Source organism: Podarcis tiliguerta (assembly GCF_965153285.1).
Source record: "Podarcis tiliguerta genome assembly, chromosome: 4".
NCBI lineage: Eukaryota > Metazoa > Chordata > Lepidosauria > Squamata > Lacertidae > Podarcis > Podarcis tiliguerta.
Window position 1 is genome coordinate 77,106,868 of NC_139537.1, and position 24,087 is coordinate 77,130,954.

At 39.4% G+C, this 24,087-nt stretch overlaps 1 protein-coding gene across 8 annotated transcripts in view; it reads right to left on the reverse strand.

Moving 5' to 3' along the window:
* ARHGEF7 (Rho guanine nucleotide exchange factor 7) overlaps positions 1-24,087 on the reverse strand; it is an 88,457-nt gene that overhangs the window by 3,363 nt on the left and 61,007 nt on the right. For 2 of the 8 annotated variants that reach the window (XM_083437748.1, XM_083437754.1), the window contains exons 18-21: positions 22,955-23,044; positions 17,046-17,222; positions 1,296-1,395; positions 481-535 (exon numbers count right to left, since the gene is read on the reverse strand). In XM_083437748.1, coding sequence (XP_083293874.1) covers positions 481-535; positions 1,296-1,395; positions 17,046-17,222; positions 22,955-23,044 — 422 coding nt within the window. Of the gene's footprint in view, positions 1-480; positions 536-1,295; positions 10,220-17,045; positions 17,223-22,954; positions 23,045-24,087 lie in introns of those variants that run through there. The other 6 variants (XM_083437749.1, XM_083437755.1, XM_083437751.1 and 3 more) reach the window with 5 other exon arrangements.

Genomic DNA, 24,087 nt, shown 5'->3' on the forward strand with positions numbered 1-24,087 from the left:
AGGGCTTATGCATACTCAGCTTTTCACAATTAGTTCACTAGGTATTACATGGCCGTCAGGTCATAGGAGAGCAAAGTGCAAAGGCCTAGTGCCGGTATGCCACAAGGAAGAGACCAGCAGTGAAGAAGGAGGGAGCTGTATGGAGTAATGCTGACCCCACATTAGTAACAGTGATAGCAGTAATCAGCAAAGTAAGGAGGATATGTAGATTGCTGGCCCACCTTGACACCTGATAGACAGATCTAAAGGAGGCAGAGCACACTCTTCAGACATTTGCCATATAGCCCATGGTGCAGGGAGCAGAAAATCAATGCTCCCCCTTCAACCTCCACTCCAGCATCAATGCTATGAAACAGCATTTCTATTGGGGCTTACTGATTCTATTGCTAACTCTTTGAAATCTTAAATGGCCTAAACCACAGCATACTGCCCCCTCCTAGTCTGTGTTGATAAAGGGTGGGATATATATCTTTTACCAACCTGTCTTAATTCCTGAACTTCATCCTTTAATGCATATACTGTGTCAACAAGACTTCTAAAACAGAAAATTAAGATAGAATATTTTGTAAATATATTACGTTAAAATAAGTATAAAAATCACATCAAGAACTATGAATACACATTTAAATGAGAAGCCACACAATTTTTAAGGTGGAAAAGACAGGGAGACAAAAATGGCCAACGTATTCCTCTGCAGTATCTTTTGGTCTTTTCTGGCATATTCTTAATTTAGCCTTTCTTGGAATAGAGGTTATACAACTAGGCAGCATAAAATCACTTTGCTTGGTTAGGGAGCAATCTGCTATAGCAGATGCTGTTCATCTGCAAATCCTCTTTGTTTTAATGGGCTTTGAGATGAAGCAACTCTTAACTGCACATTTTAAAACGGAAACAATAACGTTAACTGGTACCAAAAAAAAAAGCACCTAGTAGCGATTCTATGTATTAATAAGAGCAGAAATCCCGGAGCACTCAAGAATGCTACCTTACCCAACAAAACTGATCAATTCCCAGCTGGTACAAAGATGAAGGGAAAAAGATGCAAAGAGAAAAGTTAGAGAACCGAAGATTGTTGATATTAGTCTTAATGGGCTAGAGAGGAACGACAGTGCACATTTATACGCAAGTCAGCCATGAACTCCAGTAGGATATTCATCTGCTTAAATATAAAGCCAGTGAGTATATAAGGAACAAGTTTATATGCAGCTCAAGTTATCACACAAAAATTTCCCGTGCTCAAGAACGCGGACTGCTTAAAAGCCATCATTTTGCTAAATGAAATTAAAAAATCTTACTTTTCTTCTATCACAGTCTGACCATTACTTTTTGTTTCTTCTACAATAATTTTCTCCTCCTCTGGAAGCAGTACTTGGGGAGCAGATTCTTTACGGGAGCCTAATGCAAAATAATAGAATTAAAAGATAAACATCCAGGCACTATTAAAAGCATGTGAAAGAATACGTTTCTAAAAATTGCAGGATTGTTATTACATAGCAGGTATTGGACATGGGGACATATCATGTCTAGTTCCCTTTTTTGGGAGGGGGGGGCATATGCCAATTACTTCCACAGGTGTATTCACACTAGTTTATGTGAGACTGACCAACAAATTGCCACTTATGTGTTTCGAGCTATGAGCAGATCAGATTAGCACTGCCTAGTTAAATCTAAGAAAACTCTATATAAAGAGCCTAGTAACATAATCAGGCAATAATGATCTTTATTATTATAAGCCAGTAACTTAATCAGGAAGTAATGAATTTTTACTAATATAATTAAAATTTCTATAGATACTGCAAAAGCATGCCATATGAAAATATCTTGGTTGGTTGTGATCGCCTGACTATATAATACACCTAATAAAAGAGGCATTTCTGATTAAATATTTAGGAATTGCAACTGCTTCAATGGAGTAACCTGACTCTAAAATTGGTTGGTCATTAGAAGAAAAATTGTAATGATGCTCCACTCTATTGCTAAGAATAATTCAAAGTATTAGCCTTCACTCTCAAAATCTACTTGACCCGAGTCACATAATATAGAGACTGCTTCTTCTCTTATTTGTCACTATAAAATTTAGGATCAAGGGGGAAAACACATTCTTGACAATATTCTCAGAACTAAACACAGATAAGGAGTAGATACAAAGGAACAACCATACAAGAGGTGTAGAGGAAAATATTTCTGCCACAACAGCTAAAGAAACACACCACCACAAAGCCTATATAGAGAATTGTTTTATCACTTATCTGTACCAAATGTGTAGTTAAAGCCTCCTTACAACCTGACAGGATGATACCAGTTTACCAGGTGGCAAGTTCCCATTTGGCAAATGGTCACTAGTAAAACCGAAAACCTATGGTACAGAAATCTTAATAAGCCACTTACACACAGTTGTTGTTCTGAAAATAGGATCAAAACCAGATCTTTTATGCTGCAAACGTAGGAAAAAGAAGATACAAAACAAGTGTTTTCCGTCTAACTTGCTCGAACTCAAGAACTTTAAGAAGTAAAATCAAAGGACAAGGCAAGGTAACATAAAAATAATGTTCTTTTAAACAAGGGGTACTTCATCATTACCCAGAACAATTAGGCAGAAGAAATATGTTTGATACATCACTGCAACTAACTTTAAAAGAATAAACACCATAAAAAACCACCACGTCATAAAAAGAGGCAACACTGAATGAATTGTGCTATTCTTTGCACACAGCAATGACACATCATTAACTTTTTAGATACAGTGTAAATCAAGTAATTTCTTGTTACTGTGCTGAAATAAAAGATGCTCTTGCAATAACGACACTGAAATTGATGACATGGAAACACTGTTATCCCTTTGTGTGTGGTAAGGAATAGCTATTTATTTCCAAACATTTTTATCAGTAGCTCCCTGACATAAATTAAAAACCTAAATCCAAACTATCAGTTCAGTTCATTTTAGAATGTATGAGATCTGAAGCACAATTTATTTCAACAAATAATTATAATTATTTGATTTCATGGATGTTACAATAAACAGAGAAGGAAAGGTAACTGGAAGGAATGTAAGCCTTATGGATGGCATCAAAAACGGTTAAGTTAATAAATGTTTTTTGATACATGGTAAGACAACTATTACAGAATGTCATGAACAGATTCTAGCAAACATGACTACACTATAGGCCAGATCCGCTTCTCAGCTCTAATTTATTTACGTACTAAATAACAGTCTAAACACAACCTTCAGCTTGACCTGCTGTCAGTTATTTCCCACTTATTTCCAAATAATAATGCACACTTAGGAGCACAGTCCTTGTGTCTCAAAACAACTTTGTTAAATGTTTAGGATATTAAAACCATCCAAGACTTGTATCTTCTCAGAAAACATGCAGTTGCATGGCAAGAAAAAGCATGGTTTTGTAGTGACGGAATGGGCTGAAATGAAGGCACATCAAAGCTCTGTATACGAGAAGGGGAAAACAAAGACACTGCCACACTTTTGGTCTAGAAAAACCACAAAAAAACCACCAATCATTTCAAAACATTTTAATTACATAAATCCGAAAGGTTTATCTAGAGATCCCACAGACAATTCATTTAGCAAAGGCTTGGGATGGAAATCTACTGATTGACCTACAGCTCATTTCACAAAATGACCACAACTTTTCAGTATTGAAATTAATCATGCCCATTGAAGTGAATGTTCCTAACTTGTATTTACAAGCAGGAAGTAGTGAGCATGTGGTAGTGACTTGTAAATGAGCCCATGTTGTGTTGATTTTCTTCTGTTAATACAAATGGTTTGATTAACCCAACAGAACTTAAGTTCTTCTGTTTCCCAGAAGCCAATATAAGAAAGCCATCTATGCTGCAAATTTGCATCATACAGAATATACAGAAATGTGTAAACAACCAGCAGGAACACATACATGTTTAGAATTACATTAAAACAGAAGCAAACTAAAGCAAGATAAACTTTTGCAACAAACAGGTAGACTGTTAATAATGGAAGAAGAGTTTTGAAAAACAATATCCAGCAACATCAAGACATCAAGCCCAAGCCGCCCACGTTATAAAATTCTGCACATAAAAAATAAATAAATTACAAATACAAATAGTAGCTGCTGGGGAAGGGAGATTGGAGGGGACATTTAACCCTTTCCTCCCTTGCAGTGGTCCTCATGGAACTTGCTCATTTGAAGCTATTTGCATTGGGAGGATATATTCATTTGTGTTAATAAAGGATTTCATCCCAAAGCAAACAGCAGCTTTAAAAGGGAATGATTTTCACTGACAAAATCCTATCATTCCTACAAGTTGAAAAGTGTCGCCAGATTCACTGAAAAAAATCTGGTAACCTTATGAAAGAACCACTGCAAGTGCTGTTTTAAAGGTTTCCCCAATGTTGATTTTCAAGTGTGCATTCTACAATAATCATAAGCCAATATCCAATTAGTATTTTGCAAATAAGGAAGTTGAGAGACTTTCCTGTTTTGCCTCCCACTCCCCAATATTTCCACATCATGGCTTCTGGCTTCCTGCATTACAAAAGCATGTGATTTACTCCTGCAGGCTCTTCATCATTTATAAAATACGTGAATGTTCTTATTTAACTTAAATTTAATTAGATTTGTAAATATACTTCACAGTGCTGTGTTACCAAAGTAAGGCATGAATATGTCTAAAATTATAACCACCAGCTGCTCTTTTTCTTTCATCTCTGTAAGAGAAGCTCTATTCCTTATATGGGTATGTTTTATTCCTTGAAATTAAAAATCAAGTAAATAAATAAACAGGAGATTTTTCCAGGCTGCAATTCTAGAGGTAATCCTGTATGACCTGCATGCATGTACCTGGGACCAAAATAACTTGATTTTTATATCTGGGTAATCCAAATTCTGCACCATGACAAGTATAAAATTGGAACATATATAAATTAAGCAACATTTGCACACACACATAAAATGTGTTGCATAATGTTATGATTTTTACATTCTTGCATAATTTGAGTTTCCTTGCAATTAAAAACAGCAAGATCAACAAAGCCCACCCCTTGATTTCAGTGGGACTCAAGCCCAATTTGCAAACTCCTTGTCTTTAAGTAAGATACTATAAATCTTTTGGTTTGATTTACAAATACCTATAGATGTGCTTTGCAAAATGACATGTTCAATGGTCTTTAAAACTGTGGTAAAAATAAAACTAATATCGTATCAAGGTTAAAAACTATAGCAGTTTGCACTAACAATCTCATTACTTAGGAAATACAGAACACAGGACACACACACACATGGCAATCATTATTTTATTCACATCTCAACTGGCACTCCAATAACAAATTCAGAGGGGCTTGCTTTGCTGATTGACATACTTTAGATAAATAATGCATAAAATCAAGAAAATAGCTGGTGAAAAGAGAGTGAGAGAAGAATAAGGGATTAACCATGATTAAAGATAAAACTTTCTGATCTGTAGATTTAAAACCAAACTATGGAACACTGAAAGGTATAAACCACTTGAAGAAGTTCATCTGAAGATATGTCAAAGTAAATCATCACAAAAGATGCCTGAACATCAATAGGAAGTCCCAGTCAAACCATTAGAACAGCACACTTCATGACATGGCAACGTGGGTGAACTTACTGGGAGACAGACATGGGAAAGGGTTGAAATCAGAGCTTGACAACCTCCACACAAATACACCAAAGTAGCATCAGCCAAAGTTCTCTAGACTGGTGTCAAGAACATGTTTACATCCTCAGGGATGTAGCCAACACTGCTGTTCCACTCGCCAGGCTTCTGCATGTGCAATGAAACTCCCTCCTCCGCTCCCCTGCGCACCTGCAAAATATGCTGCACAGTGCTGGGAGATTTTGGAGATGCAGAGGGAGGGGAGATGAGAAGTGGAACTCCATTCATGCAGCGTTGAATACATCCTTCAATCTAGGACGACTAGTGTCTGCTTCCAGGCATTCTGGCTTGTCTTTAAATATGACTAACCTTGAGGGGAGATGACAGCACTGCTGCAAGAGGTAATGACAAGAGACCCTTGTAATGGCAATGCTTCCACTTACAAAGCACCTTGTCGATCCATATGCATTACTCAGCTAAATGGACCAATTGTCTGGCTTGGTATAAGGTGTGTTTCTGTCAATTCCAGTACTAATGATAATGAAGCAAAGAACAGATTGGAAAGACAAGAACATTCCCCAGGCCTCAAGGAGAATAAGTACATGGATCCTTACATGAAGAAGGAATTGTGCACTTTCCCCAGTCAGTATAATAATAATAATAATAATAATAATAATAATAATAATAATAATAATAATTTATTTATACCCCACCCATCTGGATGAGTTTCCTCAGCCACTCTGGGCAGCTCCCAATCAAGTATTAAAAACAATACAGCGTTAAATATTAAAAACTTCCCTGAACAGGGCTGCCTTCAGATGTCTTTTAAAAATAGGATAGCTACTTATTTCCTTCACATCTGAAGGGAGGGTGTTCCACAGGGTGGGCGCCACTACCGAGAAGGCCCTCTGTCTGGTATACATAATCTCCAACAGGCCTTTGAGAATGTTTATATACTGACTGAATTTTGTATGTTCTCAGGCTAATAAGCATACTCAACAGACTTTGGGGTATGTGCATATCTCAGCTGAATCTTGTACACTGTCCAACCAACATGCACATTCTCTGGTCAGTATGCATATCATCTAAGAAACATGCACATTTCCCCCCCGTTTCTTGTTCACAAGTGCAGTCAGCTGTTTCTAGTCCACTGTCAGTACTTACATGGCCCACATCATACTGATCAGGCAAGTAGCAGAAAGAAAGGGGGGCAGGAAAATATCATTTTTGTTCTGTTGTCCAGCCCCCTTTTCACCTCTCAGTTGTTCACCAGTCAGCTGAGCAGCACAAGGGGGGTTGCAAGGAGAGGCAAAGTTTAAAGATGGAAATTGCCCTCAAGTATGTCTATTAAACTTAAGAAAAAGCTTAATAGCAGCATGAGGTCAATCATCATGGGAAATGAGCTGGGAGAGTGTGTAAAGTACCTCTGATACAGGTCAGGAAAACAGCATAGTCCAAAACCTGCCTGAGGAATATACAAAATCCAATCAAAATATGCACATTTTCCAAGGCTTATTAGAGGTTAGCTATATTGACTGAGAAATGTGCACAATCTCCTCTTCATGAAAGAATTATGTGCACATTCTCCATGTTGCCTGGTGAATGTGCACAATGGCCAGTGGTTATGCACAATAACCACTTAACTCGCATTCCACTTAACATATATATGAAGTTAGAATTTTTTACCCCAATGTGCATCAATTTACACTTGCCTACATCGGATTGCATATGCCAATTCAATGCCCATTCATTCAGGTTGGAGAAATCCTTTTGGAGCAGCCTGCAATCACTTTTTGTACTTACCACCCTGAACACTTTGGTGTCATCTGCAAACTTCGCCATCTCACTGCTCATCCCTAACTCCAGGTCATCTACGAAAAAGTTAAAAAGCGCAGGTCCCAACACTAACCATTGGCAGGTCTCACTTTTTACACCCCTCCATTGTGAGAATCAATTTAACCTACTCTGCATTTCCTGTTCCTTAATCAGTTATGCATTCCTCAGAGTATCTGTCTGTTTATCCTGTGACTGCTAACCTTACAGGAGTCTTTAGGAATTTTATTAACAACATTTTGATAGTCCAACTACACAATGTGTACTGGATCACCCCATCCATATGCTTACTGACACTCAACTCCGAAAACTGGTTAGACAGAACTTACCCTTGTGGAAGCCATGCTGGTTCTTCTTCAGCAAAATTTGTTCTTCTTACATGTGTGGCAATTATATCTTTAGGAATGCTTTCTACCATCAGAACAAACGCTAACTGGCCTATAATTCCCCAGATTTCCATAGGATCTAAAAACTGCTGTTACATTGGCACTTTCCAGTTAGGGGCAAGTTACAAATTTTAATTTAAAGTTTTTACATTTGAGTTCAAGAACTCTGGGTGAATTCCATCTGGACCCACTGATTTGTTCATTTTTAATTTGTCGTTAGGCATAGAACGTAATCTCCTGGCACCACTAATTGCCTCAGTCTCCCTTTCTGAGAAAGTTAGTTTAGGAACAGGGATCTTGCCTTCGTCTTCCACAACGAAAACAGATTCAAATAATTCAGTTAGCTTCTCTGCTATTTGCTTTTCCTTATTTAGCACATATATGATCGTGCTAGCCCCTTTCCTGCTTCTAATATACCTAAGGATTTATTATTTTATTATTATTATTGGAGGTGGTGGTCTTAATGTTTTTAGTGATGTGCTCTTCAAATTATTGTTTTGCATTCCTTATCACCTGCTTGCATTTCTTTTGCTAAAGTGTATGTTGTTTTTTTCATTTGGAGACTCCATTTTCTGAAGGAAGTTTCCCTTGCCTCTGACAAGCTCCAACTTTTTGTACACAATAAGATATTTCACAAAATATTTGAATCTCACCTACACTGCCAAGGTGTTACAATACTGGTGGGCCATTTGGTTAAATCTGAATAGTTGGGAATCAGAAACATTATGAGTATGGGCAAAAACCAAGAGCAGATGAGAGGCTAACTGGGAGGGTCTTGTGTAGAAAGAGTTCATTCCTGTTTATGGAACTTGGGAATCTGCAGTGATGGTAGTGAATGGGAATGTATACACTTCCATGAGCTTCTATGAAGGTCAATAAATTGCCCTTTTGACTGGCTTCCCCCATTAGAATATGTGGCATTTGACAAGCTTTTTAAAGTTAAGGTGGCTCTCTAATCTCTTGACAATTATAAGATTAACACCCAAGGTCAACTAATACAACGATAACATTATTTTTCAAGGCTTGATGAAAGTACTGAATGAATCCTTGCTCCACAAGGACAAATGGCCTAGGATTGTATGGAGAGCATCCTCCTGTTGGTCTACACTGGTTGGAAGAGAACTGAGAACTGGAGTTGGCTGTTCTTTCCCATAGTGTTCATGAACTTGTTCTCAAATTGTTTAGTGGTCAAATATTCTTGCTGTAAGGCTTGTAAGGGACACCCGTAATCCAAAAATAGGAAGGGAGGAGCAAGCAATCTAAGTGAGCATTGTTAGGTTAGGGGGGAAATAAAAGCCGTACATTAATCTCCCTAGAGCTACACTACAGTGCTATGGCATAATACTCCAAACACAACAGACACACCTTCTGAAAACCAGTCTTAGAAACTTAAGATTCCTCCAATAATAATAATAATTAATAATAATAATAATAATAATGTGTATGAATGATGGGTGGAAATTCCTGTTCCAAACATGCTGAGAAGTTATCACCTAGTAAATATTGAAACTGGTGACTACATTTTAACAGCCTGCTTTTCATGTTTCTCCTTCCCAGCTCTATGTCTTAGAGTGAAGGTGGGTGGCAGGATGGGCGGGTAATTTGTGGGGTCAGGGCATTTGGCTTTCTGCTTTCTCTCTATTCTCATGGAGGCCTGTACTAGTATATCTGACCACCAACGTGCAAATCAAATTAAAAAACCTCTGGGTGAACACCCACTATGCTGGACAGGAGAGGGTGTAGGTCTTATCCATCCTCAAAAATTCATGCTTTTTTTCTGCCAAGTGAGCAGCAGACCTAGGTTGGTGGTGTCCCCATTCCTGCTGGTTACTAGTACCCCAGGGGCTAACCACCTATTTATGGGTAGCCAATGAAGCATCCTGTTCCTAGACTGGTGGTTGCTGAAACATTATCAGCATGATCTTTGCTCCTCACTTTTTCTTCTTCTTCTAAGTACCTTCTAGAAGGTGAAGTTGTGTGTTGGCTCCCTTCCTGATCAGACTCTAAAACTCAAGGAGGGAAGGAGAAAATAAAAAAGGAGCGCCAGCAGTCTGTTTGGCTCCACAGCAATGCTAGTGCACCAACCTTGTTTACTCAGAACAGACAGAGAAAGAACTTGGAAGTCTCCCCCTATCAGAAGGGCCAAGAAGGACTTGAATAGAGCCACCTTCAGAGCAAGTGGGACGAGTAATGTGCTCCGGAAATCCCTCCACCACTGAAGACGAACTATATTTAACCATGGTGAAACATATCCCAAGATTTCCCTCCTGTCGTAAATGATTATATAAACTCACCCAGAGTTAAAAATTAATTTTCAGTTTAGTTTGACAATTCTGCTCATTCAAGTTTGAACTCATGGTTGAGATAGAAGACTGTTGTGTCCTGATCTGAGTAAATGACACATAAACAATAAAACCTTTTAAAATACAAGGATGAGAGAAGTGATTATAAAACAAAACATTTTGGACTACACATAGGAGCTTAAACCAAATCAATAAACAAGGTAGACAAGCTAACAATTGTTCACTTATTCCAGTAAGCTATGTAACACATTATTTACAGTTGTAAAGAAACACACCTAGTACAGGTTTCTATCTTGTCTTTTCATGAAAATGGTCTCAAGAAATGAAGAGACCACAAGATGAGGAAAGGATAATATATTTTTATATAGCGGATCACCTGCATTCACTTTTTAAAAACAGAAGGACGAGAGGACATATATTTAAAAGGTAATTTTTAATTATATACTTAAAACAGCCCCTGCTCAATTTTTTTCACGAAACTCAACAAGCTGTAGATTCTTGCAGCACAGAGTAGGGGGGAAAATCTAATCCTACCATTCATTCTGGATCATAGCTTGGCGGCTTAACTGGAAAACATCTGAAGTGTTTTAACTGTGTTTACTTAAGTTAATTGGATTTCCCTAGCACAATGCAAAGCTGATGAAGCATTTGGGTACACTTTTGGAACTAAAACAATATACACAACAGTACTGCTCATATTGAAAGTCTGCTTCTGAATACCTTTAGCCAAAAACCTACAAGTGTTGCATTTCGGAGTGAAAATTGAATGGCAAGTGTCACCTGGCAAAATATTAATTAGTTACGTCAACCATTAACAGCACATTTCATTGGCTTGGATCTTAATTTTCCTTCCCTGAAAGGAACACAGTTCATGGAGCAGGAATTCCCCATCTCCCACTACAGACTCCTACCTGCCCAACCCAATAAATGCTATTGGCAGATGGGGGACTCTTGGAAGTAGTGTGGATCATGTGGTGAGGTGCTGCAGAAAATCACTGATATTTACATTAACAAAAGAACAACTTAGGATTTGAGACCTTGTATTTATGAAGTCAGTTGCTTATGCTTTGCAAAATTCAAACTGATAAAGGGAAAATATTTAATTGTGCTTTATTTTAAGGCCATTACCTTGGATACTGTTATAATTAAGCTTCATATTCACTTCTAAATAAAATTTCTTTATCTCTGTTTTCAACATTAGGTGTTTACATAACACTTTTCTGTATTTTATTCCTTTAGCTGTTGCTCCCACCTTACCACACATCCTATTATTCTTCCGTTTTATACTGTCAATATTTGCATATGGAAATGCACTGAAAATTTATGTAGCTTAACAAGCATGTCATAAATCATTTTACGTCACAGACAATGACCAATATTCTTTATTACCAAGAACAAATGATGAGCATAAAAAACCTCAATGTCTGAGTTCACACGTAATGCTAAACCATGGTTAATATCAACCAAGGTTTATAAACCAATAATAAACCAAGCCTCATGAGCATGGCTTGTTCATGATTAACAAACCAAGGTTAAGATGGTTAACAAACCAATGTTAAGATTCTATTGTTTGGACAATAGAAAAATGTGATTTAATAAACCATGGCTTGGCATTACATGCTAACCAAGTCAACAAAATATTTCAGGGAACTACTGAAATAAAAATCTGTTAAAACAGCCTTACAGCCTGATCCTATGCATGTTTACTCAGAAGAAAATTTTGCCATCCAATGAGACTTAATTCCTAAGTAAGTATACATAAGATTGCAGTCTTAAGAGACACAAAACTCCAATGTTACAAAGTTACAGTATTAGCTCCTGTATTTTGTCAAAGGAAGTAAGAGGAAATTGCACATTGTTTCCCATTTTTTTGGAGTTTTAAGGAATGACACAGGAATACTTACTTCAGAAAGAGACCTGCTCATAAATCCCTAACTGATATGGATGCTCAGTAGGGAAAAAAGCAGTCGTGATTAGTTGAATTGCCAATATAGCAGTAACAATACAAATATTTACATAGCAGGACCTTTTCCAGTATTTTACTTAGTTCACACAATGACAATGTTTAAGAACAACAACATCACACGCATTTACTCTTTGAAAATCCAGGTACCTCGGTGAAAATTCTGTAGCTCTCAAAGGCCAGTTGATGGATATATGCTCCATCCAAATCTAGTCATTCTCATGGGTGCCAGAGCACCGCCACACCAGAACGGTCCCTCACTCACCTGGGATGCCCCACTGGATCTGCTGCTGCTATTTATACTATTGATCAGCCTACACAACAGAGCTCCAAATATGTAAACATATACCCTGAAAACATCCGAGGCATTTCTCACTATTTTTTTCTTTAAGTCATTTAAGCATGCTCCCTGCCAAATACCAGAGGAGTAACACTACCATATTAAAATGTATTGAATCATGTGTACCCTGATCCAGCAAATAAAATCTGCATACACAGCTGATGTTTTGACTGCACATCCATTTCCCATCTAATCTAGAAAGACACATTTGATGCAGATGAACACCCACAATCTGAGGTTGCCCACTCCACACAATGAAACGCAACTACAGAGCCATGTTCTATAAATAGCAAACAACTGGAAATTTAGAACTTTACAGGGTGGTTGTTGTTTTTAGAAAGCTAAAACCCTACATAAAGCAAAATCTGTGTGAAATAATTCATCAGAGCACAAAAGGTGTTATATACACACACACCCCAGGCCCTAAATGAAACACTTTTAGTTTAGTGCTTGGCTTCCATATTGCTTGACTACATCCAAAAGGAATATTTTTTTAAAAGGAATTATAAAATAGCTGCCCTTTTCAGAGCATAATAATTTTAATATTAAAGGCATAGGCTAGTAAATGCAAAATTTATTTCAACTGTACATAACAGAAACCTTTTTTTAAAAAAACAAAAAGAAAACACGCAGTTGTTATATGCCACCACAAACAAGAAAATGCAAACTGTACAATACAATGCACATTCAGATATACATCTATTATAATTGTCTTCAAAAGTCAGTAACTTACTAAAGATGGCTTCTCCCATTCACAAATGAAATGAACAATATATATATTTGTTCTTTTTTAAAACATCACTATATACACATTTTATTGTGTTTTGGCATGATTTATGCAAAACACACAATTAATAATAGCTTACTGTCACCTTATAGCAAATACTTATTGAATGGCAGTATCATTTAAGCTGTGTGAAAGGGACTGACAATGGCTCACACCTAACATTCTAATTCAAATTCTGCACGCCTTCATTTTAATACTAACTGTACACACTTATCTTACAGATTGTATAACATTAGGTACCATTATTAATATCATTTAAGTTTCACAAAAATAAAACACTAAAACTTTGGGCTGAATACCACCATTTTAACACTGGATTATTATTATTATTATAATTATATTTTAATGCTGGTTGCATTAACACTTCTGTTCCATTCACAAAAGCCAGCAGTCTGCCACAGTGAGAACACTGATAAGGACCTTTTAATGGCATGGTTAAACCAAAGAAAATTACCGTAAAAAGACTCCATTGTTCTGATGGTTCGCAGCTCTTGTAATAATTAATGGTGGCATTTTTTTCAGTGCTTTGGATATTCAAAATTAGTTAAACATAATTCTGAGAAGGGGAGGGGTGGAGTTCCAAGGAAACCATGGTATACCATATCCATAATACATTATCTTGAGAGCAACAGAATCAATTAAAAAGCTTTCAGCCACTGTAAGAAACATCTATTGTCTAAAAGCCAGAACACGGCTGCTTAAATTTATGCCTTCAATGTTGTCTGTTTTGTTTTGTTTTTAAACTGAGCTTTGAGAATTCTCAGAGTCAAATTAGGCTTTATGCAGCAGACATGTTTGAACAGTTTCCTGGTTTCCCTTTTTTGTTTTTATGAAGGGCAACAGAGGCCTGGACGTTTTGACTCAAGCTGCCTCCTTCCAGCTGCTTTTGCACTTGTGGTATATGTGCATGAGTCCCCTATATATTTTCCCCCAAGGAAGGAAAGCATTCCAGCAGGGGGCACATTTTGAAACGGAAGATGTTCTGAATGTAGTGTGCTAAGAAAACCCAACCCTGCCATTTCCCTACTCAAAACTTGAGTCGACTCCTATAAACCGCTGGAACTGCAGCATAGGCCTCCTGTTGCTACCACAGGGGCGCAACAGAAGCTAGAAAGTGACTCAAAACCCAGCAAAACAACAGCAATCTGTAGATTGGTGCTCCTGGCTCATCCCTCTGGGTCACTGCTATGCTGCATACGGTTCCTCATGTTACTCTCTGCAGCCTTAGGGATGCGCAAAGGTAGAGCACTACAATGAAATGCTGGTATTAAGTCAAGGCTGCAGCAGCAGGTAGCTTACTGGTTAAGTGGGGCCAGACTGCAGGAAGTCTTGCCTTCCATGCCATTTGACCTGAAGCAAACCTCTCTCTCTCTCTCTCTCTCTCTCTCCAGCCAAAACTGGACCATTGGCTGGCAGTTGAATTAAGGTAAAGGTAAAGGGACCCCTGACCATTAGGTCCAGTCGTGACCGACTCTGGGGTAGCGGCGCTCATCTCACTTTATTGGCTGAGGGAGCCGGCGTACAGCTTCCGGGTCATGTGGCCAGCATGACTAAGCTGCTTCTGGCGAACCAGAGCAGCGCACGGAAACGCCATTTACCTTCCCGCCGGAGCAGTACCTATTTATCTACTTGCACTTTGCTGTGATTTCGAACTGCTAGGTTGGCAGGAGCAGGGACCGAGCAACAGGAGCTCACCCTGTTGCGGGGATTCGAACCGCCGACCTTCTGATCAGCAAGTCCTAGGCTCCGTGGTTTAACCCACAGTGCCACCCGTGTCCCAGCAGTTGAATTAGGTGCAGCTGAAACAGGTCCATGCTATTTCATTGCTAACAATCCTCTCTTGAGTGCTTCAGTTTTGGGACATTTATTCATAAATTGCTTAAAGTTAAGTGCAAGTAATTTTACACCTACTGGGTCAGTTTGTTTGTTCCTTAGGCCCTTTGTATCCTGTTCAGTTATTAAGCAGTGGAAACTAAAGATTACCTGCATAGATGTGTGTTGTCATCTGAGGAGTCATAAGCATTTATGATCAAGTTTCTAGAAAGCAGCAATGGAACATTATGTTTGGTTTAATTTATTCAAACAATGATGTTAGGACAGTGGGTACAGCATCCTAGGGAGAAAGAAGTTGCCAGTTTCTAATAGCAATTCTGATTATTTGTTGTTTTATTTTAGATTACATTTCCTAGTAATTTTATCTGCAAAACAGAGCTCCCCAAAAAGTATATTGGGCTCCTATAATACAAAAAGGTATCTCAAAGTATTCAATGGTACTATCATTGTTACTTTTTCTAGAAAAAGAGGTGTCAGAACTCACGAATGAGCACCTCTCTTATAACAGCAATGGCCCCCACCTGAGGAGTGCAGAGACTGATTTCTGGTGAGTTCTGGCTGAAAAAGCAGCCCTGGGTACTATTAATCCAAATGAAAAGTGTGCTTATGAAAGAAATTAATAAACGTATACAGTCATACCTCGGAAGTCAAACAGAATCCGTTCCAGAAGTCCGTTTGACTTCCAAAATGTTCAGAAACCAAGGCATGGCTTCCAATTGGCTGCAGGGAGCTCCTGCACCCAATCGGAAGCCGCGTCGGACGTTTGGGTTCCAAAGAACGCTCACAAACTGGAACACTCACTTCCGGATTTGCTGCGTTCAGGAGCCAAAACATTTGAGTCGCAGGGCGTTCAACTTCCGAGGTACTACTGTAGTTACATGCAATTGCAGACATAAGCAAGATCTGGAGAGCTGAATGAACTTCAAAAAGTCAACAGGGAGAGACATGGCACTTCCAAAAACTGGACATTTTTTTAAAAGGGATCTTAGCAAGTGTTTTTATCGTCAAATAAAATTTAGGAATTCCTTCCTACCACAGAAAGTAATGATTTACTGTTGCACATGTATTGGTTAACATTGCCTTAGAGAGCTTTTGTAGACACAGGAGCTTACAAATCCTTCAGCGCATTGACATTCTTTTTGTCGCACCAGGCAGCTGTGCTGAAAGCTGCTTTTGAAATTCCCTTAAGTATCAAACATGGTCTGCTGTGAAGATAGGGGAAGGAAGGGTCTGCTGTTAAATGAAACACATCCAAATCCCTGATGGATGTGTGGAGCTAGCTGCAGAACTCTCTGACTTGTAGGCATAAAGTGGCAGTGAACTTCATCTTGCCAATAGTTATCGGAACAGCATTTTACAATTGTGAACCATGCCGTGCTTGCTCAACTTTTGAAACGTATATGTGGTTCTCCCAGCTTTTTAAGAACTGTAGGCAGGATAGTAACACACTTGGCTTGCTCTTGGAAACCGAATACACAGAGTTAACTGCATATACACCTCTCTGGGATTTTCCTCGTACATTTATGCAGTTGTTGTGTTTGGTTTCCCCCGTTTTATTGTTAATACACACCAACCTAAACACTGTAAGGCTAAAAGGATTTCCATACAGATGGCACAAGTGCTGCTTCACAGAATACGAGCCATGTGCTGTAAAAATGGGGCTGGGAAGGGGGCTAAGGAAATAAGTGTTATGGCTACACCGAAACTTAAAAACCAAACAAAAACTAAACCATTCATAGCTACATATCAATGCTCCCAATCTTTATATAAAAAAGAGATCCTATTAGTGTATCCCAACAAGGTGTGACTGAAGTATCAGAAATTGGTTTCCCCCCACCCCGAAGGTTGTTAAAATATCACATTAAAAGAGACAAGGAACTGCAAGAAAACATCTAAGAAAAGCAGGCTGTGATACAACAAGCATTTGTTAAGAAAAGCTCAGAAGTGCATTAGTTCTGGTGAGAGATATATGAGCAACAGCTCTTACGAGATGTAGACCCCATTCTGTAACTATGGGCTGTCCATATACTGTCATAGTCAGAGTCTTCAGAGAGGTCGGAAGGCTCCAAACGAGAAAGGCTACTGCGACGACCCAAGGAGTCTAGACTTGATTGGTCATCATCAGCCAAGACGTGATTATGCATCAGGTCAGTGCCTTGCCATGCTAAGGATGTATGGGGTGAAATGAAATGGTGGATGTAGACAGGCAAAGGTGGGATGAGGAGGAGAACATACAGGATAAGCCACAACCAAAACACATGAAAACAAAAGCAAAAGGTGACGGGAAGAAAAGGAAAAGAGAAAATATTGTTAAAAAGGCACCAAATCTTGCTGTCCTTATTTTGGCTGGGTTTTATGTACAAATTATATTTAGTACGTACATTTTTTTTAAAAAAGAAAAGACATTTGTCACAATAAGAATCTGAATTTGTTTTGGTTGGCTTGGATACAGACTTGAGACTTTCCTAGAGGACACCCATTTAAATCCATGGGACTTAAGAGTAAGTTCCAGTGATTTCAATGGACCTACTCCAAGCATGACCGGCAGCACAATCCTATGTGTGTCTTCCCAGAAGTAAGCTTACAGGACTTACTCCCAGGTAAAGGTGTACAAGATTGCATCAAAGTCCAACCCAGTGTCACATTTAGAAGGTGCTTCTGCTTGCATGTTCATTTTAATGCTATTAGGACCAATTACTCTGGTTAAAATTGGGTATTTAAAAATGAAAATAAGTGGAAGCACAGACTAATGTATCAAAAGAGCAGTCTCTATTGGTTTTTGTTTTAATGAAAATATTTCTTACGGCTCTGCTGTTTTGCATTTCCAGAAGAAATGTCTTCTGAAAAGTGCTATAAAGCCAATCTAAATGTAAACCAAATCAGACTTTTAAAAAAAAAATTTTTTTTAAGTATTCCGGGTTTAAGTGGAGTTCAGCTGTCACTGATTTAAGTCTATGTGCCCACTTTATTATTCACTACCTCTAAATCACTTCCCCCTTATAAGTGGATTTCAGCCATATTGTCCTTCATGAGAGGGCCTTGGTTAGGCCTGGGCGATGTACTGAAACATCACCCAGGACCGGTTTGAGGATCAGAGTGCAAGGGCATCTTCGCCCAGTGGCATATCACGGGTGAGGCTTGCCTGTGCCTGACTCCGCCACCACCAGCGCCTGGAAGAAGGAACGAGCTGCATCGACCCCAACCCCACAAGGCTGAGGGAGCTGAGGCACCACCGCTCCCTTGCAGAACCAGGGCTGATGCAGTTTGTTCCTCCCTCCACTTTTCAACATCACGATGTATCACTATATTGTGATGTTTGGCTGGTGATACATCATGATGTTGAAAAGCTGACATCGCCCTGCCCTAGTCTTCCCATGCAGAACTACTTTGGGGGGGGGGGGGTTGGAAATTAGTAACAAGGAGCTGTCAGCACTCTACCATCCCACACAAAGACTTTTCTGGGAGACTACGTGAGAAATGCCGTTTCTCCACAGGAACTATTCCAAACCATGCCCGTGGAAGGAAAAACTTGGCCCCAGAAGATTTAGCTTGAAAAATAAAGGAGAATCTTAAAGTGATGCAAAACTGGATTCCCAAGATGGAGAAACAGAAGGCTGACTAACTGTGTACAGACACCTAACATAGCAAGTATTGGATCAGTCTGATCCAGGGAAAGAAAACCCACGTAGGAGCTAAGGCCCAATTCACATGTGCAATCTCTGGGTTTGGTACCCTCTGGGAATAATTACGTACAGCCACACCCAGCTGCTTGCATGAGCAACGTTTTGTACAACTGCAGCCATTTCAGCAGCAACCTTGCTGCAGACTGGACATGTGAAGAGGACCCCCCAAATCTGTAGCTCCCACAGATTCTCCATTTGCTTCAATGGAGGGAACGAAACTGTACACACAGAAGCACCGTGTGCACATTGTGGCACACATGGATTTCCCTACTAGGGCAAGTGATCGCAGACCATTCATACAGACATTAAAAGCAAACTAACACGGGGCTTAAAAGGGAAGCTGGGCTCTACCTGCTGTTCTTCCCATTTGTTTTCAACAATACTTAAGGACCTTTTCACATGATCAGTGAATGGAGTCATGCCCTTATTGGTGGCATTTTAGGCTGTGGGCAATGCTTCTCTAAGTCGCTATTCAATGAATATTCAATATTTTGTTCACATCCGCAAAGGCTGGGTGGCCATTTGTCATGTATGATTTCGTTGAGATTCCTGCATTGCAAGGGGTTGGAATAGATGGTCCTTGGGGTCCCTTTCCAATGCTACTATTCTGATTCTATATAATAAAGGCGGCAGATAGCCTTGCCACATGGAAGAGAGAAGCTGAATATTAGTGACACTAATAACTGGTGCTCCAGCATCAAGAACTGTGCGGTGGGGTGGGTGTGAGTGGGTGGGTGGGTGGCCATTGTCATTTTTGCTGGGAGAGGAAGATGAGGAAACTTTTTAAAACACAAATATGCTAGATAAGCACTCCTATGCTGAACATCCCCAGCAAAAAAGTATGAAAACTGAATAAATGTTTTCAATCTCTCTCTTTTAAGGGATTAAAGAATGATGCAGGCACTAACTAGAGGAGAATAATATTCAGTAGGAACGTTAGTGACGAGCATGATAATAATCCCTAAATGTAATAAAGTAAATCCTGGGACCTGTGATGCCTATGCAACCAAATTCCATTTGGCAATTGCAATAGATCTCTGCAGGAAAGGACTGCTTCTCTGCAGTCTCCCCTCAAAAGTAATATACCTCCTTCCAGAAGATGTGTGAACTATACTCAAAAGAAGAAGCAAATACACATTTGCTGCGCAACAGATTGATTGTGTGGAAAGGCCCTTAGAGAAATGCTTTTATTGCCCTGAAAGCAGCATAGAGCACACAGAGTTGAAGACATGGTTTAACTAGAAGGAGAAGAGGAGCGGAGGCAGAAACCATGATGGCCAGCCATTTTCCTTTTCATGCCCATCTCCCAAAAACCTTTCCCAAAACATGGGCTGTGCTTTTCCACTGGAGAGAAAAGGCTTCTGTCCTACCCTCTGATGCCACAAATTTCCAGGGCAATGGGGTTCCCCTATCCTCTGGCCATACTTAATGTGCATTTCCAGAAGCAGCACCTCCAAAATGAGAGATGGACGGTGCTACTAACGGAATTGCGGACCTGCACTATGAGGAACAGTCAGGATGTGAACACAGAGGTGAGGACAGACTGGAGACAAAGAAATGGTGTTGTGCTAAAGGGGCCTATTTAGCTATTGCATGTCCTCTCGAGTCTGATGCAGGCACACACGTTTCCCAGTCTCCTAAACCACACGCAAGAGACTGAGAAGCATTACATCTATACTTGGCCTCATTCCTAAAGCACAAGGCCAAATCCTGTTCCTTTTGCCAATTCCTGTTAAATTACACATGGGCAGATAATTTTAAAAAACGAAAACAAATATAATTTTAACAATATCAGCAGCCTTGAAAAAAAGAAGCCGTGCATCTAATAGCTATTACCTTTATTTTCATTGCAGATAAATGCAAATAAAAGCTGCAGATTTTTTGATGTATGCAATGAAATTTATTGCACTATGTATATTTACAAAATATACATAGAAAGGGGGAAACGGCAAAAAAGCAAAATACATTTTGTACCAGCTGTGAGCTTCTGTAAGCACACTGTTGCATAAACTAAAAAAAAGTATGCTTCACAAAACACTTCTTTTCACTTTGTGTTTTTTTTCTTATAAAAATAATGACAAACACCAACTGAGCACAGTTGTGCCATTCAAAACATCAGCAATTTATCTGATCCCACCCTAGTGCAATCGCCCATAGAAACGTAATAGCTGCCACTTCAAAACAATTGTAGGACTAGAATAAAGTCTGATTTTAGAAAAGAATGATTAAAACAGCCTAAACGTAACCGCACAAAGACATAACACAGCACCAACGATTTGATACCGTGGCTTACAAACATTACGAACCTTTTCATAAAGGTTCTAGCCAGAAAATCTAAATGTGAAAAGACTAAAAAGTAGTCCTACAATAAATTCCTAAGAATTAAACAGGTCAAATTTCAATTATTGGTGGACACGTATGACCTCTGATTAATGATCCAAAGCAGCAAGCAGCATGAGAGTCTTAGCTCCCAGTCTAGTAAGACTGGCACTGGCATTAGATATTCTCAACAATACATGTTGCTGAAAACCTGATTAAATGTAAGGCTTAAGAAGTTTTAATAGACAAGACCCAAACCAATGTCTACATTGATTTCTGCCAATAGCAAACTATTTGACGAATTTGGAGCATGGAAATATAGATTGTAAACTAGTTTTACAGACTAATGGCAAAACTGTGCAAACTGGAATAAACCAAAGAGTATTTTATTCCCTTATGTAGATGTGATACATGCTGGCAGATTCTCCTGATAGGTGCAATGCTTTACTTACAATAGAGGATCTCCACCATTGCAGCCTTGTTTAAGATTAAATAACCTGGGTCCTCAAGACACAGTGTAAGTTGGATATATATCTGAGTAATTGAAAACAGCAGCTTTGCTCAACATACAGGTATTTACAAAAATACATATATTTTTTTCTGGAATAAAGGGGAATTATTGATATCTGTAACAAAAAAAAATTTAAACTGCTATTAGTTGTTTATGCCCCGTTACCTTTTTTAAAAAAAGTAAAACTAAATGTCTCTTAAATGCCTTTGAAAAAATGCGCATCTCACTGAATATTGATGCCCTACATCAACACTTAACCATTCTTAAGAAGAAAATTTTGGACTTAGGGTATTGAAGATCACCTGTTCTTAGACACAAGTTTTGTGCACAATTAGTAGTTTTCTAAGACTTGCTGCATCAATAAATGAACATTTAGGATGGGCTTCAGCATCATCTGTGCTAACATACAAAACCATGACAATCTACCAAGTTTGTAAGAATATTATTCCAGAAGTGGAAAGGTTAGAGTAGGGCTGAAATGCTTATGGCAGCAATTTCCAAACTGTACCACGAGAGATTGTGATGTGTGCCTTGCATGCACTACTTTACACCTCTCAGAGAAGACAGTCCTTAGACAACTTATATACCTTCTTTCTCCATTATGTGGGGAGTGACATCATCCCAAACAGAGGAAGTAAGGATGTACAGGAAATGCCTATCACAACCCACGTTGGAGCGGAAAGGCACTATCTCTGAAACTTGGCTGATTAGACAACGGAAATGGCAGAAGGCTATTAAATGGGTTGCCTCTGCAAAGTTGAAAGAAGGATCTCTGTTCCCTATTCTAAGAGCTGACTGAGAAAATGCACATTTATCTTTCTGAGCGTCACTTGAAGTGTGCCTCCAATTCGAACCACACCTTAGCAATCAAACATTTAGAAAATATGGGTTTAGAATGGTAGTTTACAGTCCTCTTATTCTAGAATAGCCCTGTGGCATTTCCAGTGACTTCAGTTGGGTAAGTCTAAAACAAATGGGTGCATGGACTACAAGTGTTGGCACAGATATCCAAAACGAAAATGTTAGTATGCGTAATTCGAGAAATCCAGTATGAAAACATGGCAGTCACTGCTCTGTTCACAGGCCTGACCCTTACAGTGCTTCTCCGATGGCTGAATCTTGGAATTGTCCCGAGTGTGGGGTGCAAACGACCACAAAATGTCACCTGCCAAACTTGCGCCACTTTGCAGAACAAGCTGTATTTACATTGTTGCAAATATTTTTACCTGTGCTATTCTTAGCACATTTATCTGATAATCACTTGACATGCCACTTGTCAGCCAAAAGAAGAAGAAGGAGAAGAGCTGGAGTCACCACTAAAGATATTGCTTTCTGAATAAGTAGGACAGTTGTAATGTTATTTATGTTTCTTCTAAAACTTACTTGAATTTAATGTTTGGCGCGTTTTGGCACTTGTGCAGTAAGCTTCAATGACTTTTAGAATCTGAGCATCTTCCTCTAATGCAGCAGTGCCTGCAGAAAATAAAAAGGTGTTCGTCAATTCAAGACAATATTAACGCAACAGCTGGCACACCAATCCCATACACATACCTTTGAAAGCATCAACTGCCTTATGTCAACATGGCCATGGCATCCGGTCTTCCTGGGTCTTGACCTGCTGCATGAGCACCTATCTCCACTAATCCTGTATACCCCTAGGTGATTCTCCTAGGTGACTTCGCACATTGACTATTGTTGCTAGTATGGTGCTGATAATTCCTACCGCTTTGCCAGCATGGTATCATTCAACACAACAAAATATGTGAAATGTTAATTTCTTGCTGAGATACTGTAAAGAAGCTTGCCTATCACAGGGCAGTTCTGTTAGCAACAACTAACTGTGGAATGGTGACTGCTGCCTTGGCGTTCAGAACATTAAGCTGTTTCCAAATGAGTCATGTGCATGATTAGATCTGCAGAAATCAATGGACTTTTAAGTTAGGTAAAGGTAAAGGTACCCCTGCCCGTACGGGCCAGTCGTGACCGACTCTGGGGTTGCGGCCTCATCTCGCTCAAGAGGCTGGGAGCCGGCGCCGTCCGAAGACACTTCCGGGTCATGTGGTCAGCGTGACGAAGCTGCACTGGCGAGCCAGCACCAGTGCCGTACACGGAAACACTGTTTACCTTCCCACTATAAAGCGGTACCTATTTATCTACTTGCACTTAAGGGTGCTTTCAAACTGCTAGGTGGGCAGGAGCTGGGACCGAACGACGGGAGCTCACCCCGCCGCGGGGATTCGAACCGCCGACCTTATGGTCAGCAAGTCCTAGGCACTGAGGTTTTACCCACAGCGCCACCCGCGTCCCTCCGACTTTTAAGTTAGTCAGGACTAATTCAAGTCTGCTGATTTTAATGGGCCTAGCTCTGAATGTGACTTAGATGTGTACAGCTCATTATACCTGCATTTATGAAAGGAAGTAAGAGCAAGCCATATAACCAATGACCTTGTGAGTTTAAGCTGAACGATATGGATTTTCAGCCAAGGGTGGGCAGAAGGTATTGGTATCTAATGGTA